We start from the raw sequence: 9933 nt of genomic DNA on the forward strand, positions 1-9933 counted from the left end.
TAGCCCCAGTTGCCCTGTACATTTTAAACTTCCAAAAGTGTGTCTGCCTGGAGGGTCTATATTTATTTTATGACTCAGCAACAGAAACAGGTGGCTGGGTCTTTTTCTCCTCCTATCTTGAATCTTTTTTCCAAATGTACATATCATTATCCTATTTCTGATTATTAAAAGAATATAATATGTTTATGGAAAAAATGGGAAAGAAGAGAAAATTATCAGAAGAAAAATAAAAAACACAATCTCAATCATTACTCCCTTTTTAAATTTAACTCCCCCCCCCCGCCAATTTGGTTGTAAGAACTGAAGTGCAAGGAAAATGATAGCTAGTAGTGACTGGGGAGAAAGTGGGTGGAGGGAAGACTGCAGATTTCTGCTCTTTTTGTTTTGTTTTTAGTTTTAGTATTTTTTTAATTGAAGTGCAGTCAATTACAATGTGTCAATCTCTGGTGTACAGCACTATGTCCCAGTCATGCATATACAGACATATATTCATTTTCATATTTTACCTTTCTGTTCTTGCAGCTTAGAAGAGGATGAATAAGCCTCTCTCTCAACACAACCACTAAAAAGTAACAATTGTTAATATGACTATGGGAAGACACAACCCTTCTCTGGTAATCAGAGAGAGGCAAATTCCAACCACAGGGAGAAGGGGCCACTTTTGACCTCTGGAATTAGCAATGATGGAAATGAGTGACAGGGCCTGGTACGGGGCGAGGGGTGGGGGGTGGGAGGTTGGAAAGCCATTCCACTCCTGCAGCACAGCTGGTGGGAGGGGAAAGTGGGGACCAGAGTTGGAGGATGACATAATCCTCACGTGATCAGGAGCTGCCGTGAAGTCCTTATATTCCCGGGCTTCTTTCCCCTCTGGGTACCAGCTCCTTACTGCCCTGCAGGCGTTCGTGCTTGTGACCAAGAGGAAGACGTAAATTCTTTAAAATCCCAGCAGGTTGGTGTGAGGGAACCGCTGGGACCCCTGGGGTGGTAGTGGCTGAAGCTAATGACTGGAATAGGTCCAGGCTTGCTTTCCCCAAACCCCTGCAAACTCTCGGAGATAATTGTATTTTTTGAAGGAGGGTGGGGCTGGAGTACGTGGAAGTCTTGTGAGAGACACCCAGAGATTTAGTGATAGTTTAGAAATAATCAGGTTCTTTCAGACTGGCAAGATTTCCCTTTATCCTTCTCCTCTTTTTCTCAATTCTGTTGGAGGAAATGAAGTGTGGGCTGGTGTGTGGAGAACGGCTGGAATCCTGAGGTGGAGACAGAGAAATTTAGAGATAATTTTTAGTTCTTCTCATTCAGTGTTAGCCTGCGAGGGATGCGGTGGTCGGGGCGGGGTAGGGGGGAGGGGACTGTGGCCCTGGCAAAGACTAGGCCTGAGGGTGGGGGGGTGGGGTGGGAGCAGACACCTAGTAGGAAGGGATAGGAACAGGAGGTGAACCGGGAGGTTGGAAATCTGGGGCGACAATGGTGATGAGGATCCTGGATTCAAGATTATAACGTGTGTCTTGTCTTCGGGGCTGGTGGATCCACAGAGATCTCCCTCCTCCCCTTCCTTTCTGTCTGCAGGTCCGAGGGTCTGTGTTCACAGACATCTCCAGGCAAGAAGAGGAGGAAACTCTTCCGAAACGTCTCAGGTCAGTGTGAGGCAGGCACTTAGACCCGGGTTTCTGAGTGTGGGAGTTGGGAAGGGCCCTAGATGAGTAAAATTTGCGGCCTCACTGCTCAACTCCTTGTCTGCGCCCCTTCTCCCGCCCATCGGAGAGGCCATTAGCCTCGTCTGCTGGAGAAACGGTGGGTGGCAAAGGGAGGGGAGAGGAGGTGGAGAAGCGGTGGGAGGGGGGGAAGGGGGGAAGGGGAGGCATCTCCAACTTCTGAGGGCTGGACCAGTGTGGCAGGGGTGGGAGACCAGGCGAGTATGGAGCTTCCAAGAGAAACTGACAATCTTGAATCAAAAGAAACGAAGCAATCTTACTCTACATTTTCTCCCTGAACTTAAGCAGGAAACAGCAATATCATGCAAAAATCCTGCAAAGAAAATGAAGGAAAGCCCAAGCGCCGCGTGCCAAAGAGGGAGGAAGAACACCCCTATGGAGAATTTGAACGCCAACAAACAGAAGGGAATTTTAGGCAAAGGCTGCTTCAGTCTCTCGAGGAATTTAAAGAGGACATAGACTATAGGCATTTTAGGGATGAAGAAATGACAAGAGAGGGAGATGAGATGGAAAGGTGTTTGGAAGAGATAAGGAGTCTGAGAAAGAAATTTAGGGCTTTGCATTCTAACCATAGGAATTCTCGGGACCGTCCTTATCCCATTTAATGCCTTTTCCCCCCTAATTCAACTATTTTGTTATTAATATTGCCAGCATTGGTTCTTTCTGTCTGCGTTTTCTTACTAAATATTTGCTATGATTTTGCTACAATCCTTCAGTGTTCCTTTGATTTACATATGACTCTTGTTACCAACATTTCATCTTTTGACCCAGTCTCACTCTTTAATAGTGTTGTTTCATTTCGTTTGAATGGGAAGATGCTCATTGTATATTGTAAAGTAAAAACAATACGTTGCAAATGCTATATATAGATAGATAGACCTGTCTATCTATCTATGTACCTTATATGTACATTTATATATGTCATAATGCAAAAAAGTCTGAATTATTGTACACCAAAAGGTTAACAGTGAATCTCTGTGTGATCTGTATTTTATTTCTTTTTTTGTCTACCTGCATCTTCTCAATTTCCAAAAAAAGAATTTTATATATATATGTGTGTGTATTACTTGTGTCACCAAAAAACTAAAATAAACAGACCTAATAAAAGAACTTGTCAATCACCTTTGCAGGGCAGTGAAACACTTAATAAACTCTTAATAACAGAACTATAAAAAAGAAACGTAAACTTCAAATTACCTCTGGATAGCTTAGCCAGAGGAATAAAATTGGCAATTATTACAGATACACTTGCTTAAGACTTGACCTTTTCATGGGGAAGACATTTGCCCTCAGGGCTGCTGTGGGGAAGCAGTGTGGTGACTGAGCTGTGCCGGGTGGGCTGTCGTTCCCACCTAGGCATACAGAACCCCGACCCACTGCAGAACATCAGCTACTTGGGGGAGGGCCCTGGCATGACTCGACCAGTGCTCAGGAACAAGGCCAATAGGCAGGGAGGTGGGGGCTTCCAAGCCAGGCCTCTGCTGTTGAGCCCCACCCAGGGCTCCCCTGGGTCCTGCCAAGCCTGCTGGGCATTGCTGCCTCTTCTGCTGGGTCCTTTGCTCTCTGTCATTTCCCACTGCTGCTGGTGCACTGGAGTCCTCGAGTGCCAGTCCCCACTGAGTTTCCTGGAGTCCCCAGTGGGATGAACCCTTAATCTGTCTTCTAAAGCCTCTCTCTCTGTTTTATAGTGGCACTTAACACAGGTGGGAACTGTCTTAGAATTGCTTGGGCCACAGCGTGCTGCAGAGTTATTGGTAAAACAGCCCCTTCCGTTTTCAGTCACAGGACACCACCACAGGAATCAGACATGATGAGTCCGTTTTGGAAGATGGACCAGGGTACAAGTTTGAGAGAAGAATGTCGTGCTATAGTCAGAGTTGCTGCTCTAAGTCTAAGAACTGAGGTTTTGTGTTCTTTCTCTTGTGAGATAATCTCTCCCTGAAGGTTCCTGGTAGGCCTGCCTACTGGTTCAGAAGACTCAAGGGACATGCGTACATTGCACAAAATGATTCAGGAAATAGATTTAGGAGAATAATCCCCTTCTCTCTATCCCTTCCAATCCTGAGACATATGTACGAATTCTTTGTGAAACTAACATATATATAATATATATATAACACGTATTACATATAAGTATATATGCATTTATAAATATATATATATACCTTTTAGTGAATATATGCACATATATGTATTACATATATTTAGTATATATACACACACTTATATATTTAAATATGTATATACATACATATATAAATATCTATATATATACACTTAAGCATTATTTCCTAACTGACTTTTTGCATGTTGCATTTCAAAGTAAAGACTATTATATTTCACTATATTTTATTATTTCATATTTCTTTGATTACTGCTATCCTTAATAATTGTTTACTTAATTGGAATTCTGGTGTTCTTGGCCCAGTTTTATTTCTGATAGCATAAAATTGGAAATAATCTATTTCTCTAGAAACTACAACTTACATTTTCAAAAGGAACCCAGCAGAAAAGGGATTATTCCTCAAACTCAGTCTAAAAAGACTACAATAACATTGCATAATTGTTGTCTCCCAAAAAACCTCAAGTCCCTACAATATAATCATTTGGAGTGCTTATTAAAAATGCAGATTTCTGACAAATATCTCTCCTTACACACACATACTCTTACAAACAGAGTGAGAATCTTTATGCATATGGCTCTGGAATCTCCATTTTGGAGTTCCCATGAAATTATGCTCTCCGTTGTTGCTTCAAAAACCCTCACTATAAACCCTGTTTCAGCTGAGCAGTGCAGAAGGAGTCTCCCTATAATCAAAGAACCTAATGGCTTACAATTCGTAATTAAGCGCTCCTGAAAGTTGAAATGGTGCTTATCATAGTCGGAAAATTCAGGGTAGCCACCAAGTAAATCTATGTGAAGAATAAGCATTGTTCAGCCTTAGCAGAAGACAAAAAGACAAACAAAAATACATAAACTAAAAGCAAGTTATTACCTATCAAATAGGAAAATCCTTACTTACAATACTTAGTTTTATTGAGAATGTAGGCACTCTCATACTCAATGAGAGGGTAAATTGCAATATTCATTTTTTTTGCTTCTATTCACAATAAGTGCCAAAAGCTTTATATTTTGCATACTCCATGATGCCCAAGTTCTACTGCTTGTCCTAAGGAAATAATCATAATGGTGAGCAAATATTTAGCTATAAGCATTTTTATTTAAAGGTTTCACCTATTTTCAAGGATCTTTTTTAACTTAAGAATCAAATATATGGACTTTCCTATCAGAAGAAAATGAATGTAGGTTCCTACTCACCACATACACAAAAATACATTCCAAGTAGATTAAAGATGAAAATGTGAAAAAACAAAAATAAAATACTGCAATGAAAATTGAGTAAGAAAAACATCGCATAATCTTGTGATGTGATTATCTTTTTAAGCATGAAAGAAAATCCAGATGTTGTAAAGGGAAAATATAAAATATCTAAAGACAAGAAATAGACAGCATGGGAGGAAAATATTTGCAATACCATGACATATAATGGGGAAATATCTCTAATACCTCAATAGCTTTTACAAATGGAAGAGAAAAAATAAACAAACCAGTAAAAATATGGACATACATTACCCAGAATTCCACTCCTTTGTATTACTATAGAGATATATGTACATGCATGCACAGGAATACAGAGATGGATGTTTATTGTGATATTGTAAGAGCCAAAACATTGGAAATAGCCTAAGTCATCAAAAGGGAAAGGTCAAATAAACTGTGGTTTATCCATATCAAAAAAACTACACAGCAGTTAAAAAGAATGAGATTCTTCTATTGAAGCTTCTCCAGAAATACTGTTAAGTAAATACATTATATATCATTACGTCGCTATTGTCACAAATAATGAATTACCTAGTTCATCTTTACATACTGCTATAACCACACTTTCAATTTCAATCTCCTTCCCACAGTTAAACACTTATCAGCTTTATGGATATTCATCTAGAAATTTATATAATTGTGTTTTGCATTTGAACTAAATATTATAATGTTACATTATGACTTTCAGGAGCTCTTAATCATGAATTATAAACCAGTAAGCTCTTTGATTATAAGACTACTTCTGCACAGCTCACCTGAAACAGGGTCTATGGTGAGTGCACATATTAACATAATGTTAAAATTATTGTTCTATGCTTTTGTCTAAGTCATCTAGAAAAAAAGAGGAGTTATAAACCAAATATGCAAAATTACTTGCTTTTATATTTAGCTATGCAGCTCCTGTTATCATTGTTGTTTATTTCTTCATGTGACTTTAAGTTACTTACTTATTTTGTGTCTTTTTATTTCAGTGTGAAGGTCTTATAGGACTTTCCAAAGGTCAGTAAATGCAAATACAAATGAATGAACTTTCTATACTATGAATACAACTTATGTTATTCAAACCATTCCCCTGTTAATTAACGTTCAAACTGTTTCTATGTTTTACTCACTACAAGAATTGCTGCCTGCAATTAACATGCTCATACGCATACTCAAATTACTGGTGCTTTTAATTCTGCAAAATAGATTCTGGAAAATAAGACTGCTTGGTCAAAATGTATGTGTTCTTCATTATTATGTATAAAATAGATAAACAACAAGGACCTACTGAATAGCACAGGGAACTATATTCAGTTTCTAGTAATAACATGTAATGGAAAGGAATCTTAAAAGAAAAAAACATGTATAACTGAGTCACCTTGTTGTACACCTGAAACTAACATTGTAAATTAACTACACTTCAATGAAAATTTTTTTAATGTACTTGTTCTTTTACATTTCCCAGCATCCCTTGCACATATGTTGGGACCATCAAATGTAATATAAGGCACTTCTAAGGCTTATAAACAATGTTTGGTGATCTCTCCACTCTCCTTTCAGTAACCTTGGAAACCATACGTGCCATCTGGGCCACATAACTGTGAGATGAATGCAGGCCAAACACCCAAATAATCAGTGGAGTAGAACCATGCAGGAGAGCCAACAACTCTCACTGAACTGACATGAAGGAGTAATAAACCATTTTAGAGTCACTGAGACGACCTAGTTCATCTTAATATGCATCTTTAACCACAACTTAACACAATTTCAATCCCTTCACCACAATTAGACACTTATCAATTTGATGGATATCCACCTAGAAATTTATATATTTCTGTTATGCATTTTAACTAAAAGTTATAAGATTACATTTACTGTTCTACTGTTTTTACTTAACAATATTCTTGGAGTTGCTTCAATATACAAATCTCATTCTTTTTAACTACTGTGTAATTTTCTTAGATAGATCACAGTTTATTTGACCTTTTCCTTTTGATGACAGGCTATTTCCAATGTTTTGACTCTTATAAACAATTGTGCAATAAACATTCATCTATGTATTCCTGTGCGCATGTGTATATATGTCTCTATGTTAATATAAAGCAGTAGAAGTGCTGGGTCATATGGTATGTATATAATTTTACTGGTTTCTTTATTTACCATAATGTATAACAGAAACCTATCTATCACCTCTAAAATACTGATGAATATTGATGCAAAAGTCCTCCACAAAATGCTAGCAAACTAAGCCAGCAGCATATTGAAGGGATTTTGCATCATGATGAGTTGGGATTTATTCACAAAATGAAAGGGTGATTCAACATATGAAAATCAATTAATATAATATACATTCCATTAATATAAGAAAGGAAAAACACATTATCATCTCAATTGCATTTGATGAACTCCAACATCCTTTCATAACACAAACACTCAATAAACCAGTAATATAAGAGGATTGTCTTACATTATAAAGGGCACTTATGAGAAATTCAATGCTAAATTATACTCAACAGTGAAAGACTGAACTCTTTTCATGTAAGATCAGGAATAAGAAAAGGATGTCTGCTTTCACCAGTATTGTACTAGAAGTTCCAGCCAGGGAAATTAAACAAGAATAAGAAATTAATTGAATCCAAATTGGGAAAGAAGTATCTTTATTTGCAGATGGCATGACACTATGTATAGAAAATTCCAAAGAATATACGAGAAGGCTACTAGAGCTAATAAATGTACTTGGCAAATTGCAAGATACAAGATCAGCCATCCAAATTCTGTTGTATTTTTATACAGTAGCAATGAACAATCCAAAAATGAAATTAAGAAAACAGTTCTACATACAAAAACATGAAAAAACCCCAGAATACTTAGGAATAAATTTAACCAAGGAAGCTCAAGACTTATACACTGAAAATTACAAAACTAAGGAAATTGATTAAATAAGATCTAAATAAATGGAAAGATACTCCATGTTCATGAATTAGAGAAAAATATTAAGGTGGCAATAATTCCCAAAGTTATCTATAGATTCAATACAATTCCTATCAAAACAAGAGCAGTCTATTTTTTCAGAAATGGAAAAGCTAATAGTAAATTCATAAAGAAATTCAAGAAATCCCAAATACATTTTAAGAAAAGAAAACTTTAGGAAAAAATAAAGTAAAAAAATTCACTCTTTCTTATTTCCAAACCCTACAAATTTATAGTAATCAAAATAATATAATAGTGGCACAAGGCTAGATATATAGATAAAAGGAATAGAATTGAGAATGTAGAAATATATGCTCAACTGATTTTTGACAAGGATGACAAGTCCATTCAATGGGAGGAAAAATAGATTCTTCAACAAATGGTGATGAGACAACTGGGTATTCACATGCACAAGAAAGACGTTAGACCCCTACCTCACATTATATTAAAAAAAAAAACTCAAAATGGATTAAAGACCTAAATACAGCAGTTGAAACCATAAAAATTTGGCGACAAAACATAGAAGCAAATCTTCATGATCTTATATTTGGCAATGGATTCATAAAAATGATACCAAAAGCATGAGCAAAATAAAATAGATAAATTGGACTTCATCAAAATTAAAAACATTTGTGCATCAAACGACACTATAAAGAATGTGAAAAGGAAACCTTCAGAATGGAAGAAATATTTATAAATCTTATATCTGATAAGGGTCTAATATCTAGACTACATAAAGAACTCCTACAAGTCAATAACAAAAAGACAGACACTCTGATTTTAAAATTAACAAAGGACTTTAATTAACTTTTCTCCAAAAAAGATATACAATTGGTAAATATGTCAACACTATTAGTCATTAGGGAAATGCAAATCAATACCACAATGAGATACCCCTTACACTCATTAGGATGGCTCTAAACCATAAAACTGAAAATAACAAGCATTGTCAAGGACATGAAGAAATTGTAACCCTTATAGATTGCTGGTGAGAATATAAAATGGCACAGCCCCTGCAGAAAAAAGTTTGGCAGTTCTTCAAAAAGTGAAAGATAGAATTACTGTATGATCCGATAATTCCACTCTTAGGAATGTAACCCCGAAGTATTTAAAATAGGTATTTAAACAAACAGTTGTACACAAATGTTCATGGCAACACTATTCACAAAAGCTAAGTTGGAAACAATCCAAATGTCTATCAATTGATGAACTAATAAATGAAATGTAGTATATCTACAAAATAAACTATTATTCAGCCCTAAAAAGGACTAAAGTATTGATACATTTTACAATATGGATGAGCCTTGAAAACATTGTGCCAAGTAAAAGAATCAAAACACAAATGGTCACATATTGTATGATGATTCCATTTATATGAAATGTCAAAATATGTAAATACATAAAGACAGAAAACAAATTCCTCTGAATTTTGCTGTGAACCTAAAACTGTTCTTTAAAAAAAAGTTTTTAGCTTTTAAAAAAAGCATACACAAATGGAATTATACTCCCCCAAAAAGTTAGTCTCCAGGACTTCTGGATTGATTAATTGCATAGAATGAGAGAGAAGGTGTCAAGTTTGATAGTATGTTGGCTCCAATCACTGAGATAGGGTTCACTAGAAGAGGAGGAACAGGGTAAAGCAAAGTTATAAGATGGGGAAAGGTATAGCTCAAGTGGTAGAGCGTATGCTTAGTGTGCACAAAAGTCCTGGGTTCAATCCCAGTATCTCCTCGAAAAATAAATAAAGTAAATAAATTAAACCATCCTCCTCCAAAAAAGAAGTTATCAAGGCAAAGGGAAGATGGCAAGATCATATTTGGATAGATTGGGTTTGAGATGTCTATGGTATATCCAGGTGGGACTATTTGACATATTGTAGACAGA

General features: G+C 36.5%; 1 protein-coding gene across 1 annotated transcript; it reads left to right on the forward strand.

The window, feature by feature from the left end:
* The first annotated feature begins 2017 nt into the window (after positions 1 to 2017).
* Positions 2018 to 2360, forward strand: TCEAL7 (transcription elongation factor A like 7). The gene has a single exon (XM_072955876.1). The coding sequence runs from the start codon at positions 2018 to 2020 to the stop codon at positions 2318 to 2320; it is 303 nt and encodes a 100-aa protein (XP_072811977.1). The 3' UTR covers positions 2321 to 2360.
* The last annotated feature ends 7573 nt before the right edge of the window (positions 2361 to 9933 follow it).

This window comes from Vicugna pacos, chromosome X (genome assembly GCF_048564905.1).
Source record: "Vicugna pacos chromosome X, VicPac4, whole genome shotgun sequence".
In the NCBI taxonomy this organism is placed as follows: Eukaryota; Metazoa; Chordata; class Mammalia; order Artiodactyla; family Camelidae; genus Vicugna; species Vicugna pacos.

Excerpts from the sequence above, each read along its gene's own strand:
- TCEAL7 (XM_072955876.1), top strand. The coding sequence starts at position 2,018 with ATGCAAAAATCCTGCAAAGAAAATGAAGGAAAGCCCAAGCGCCGCGTG.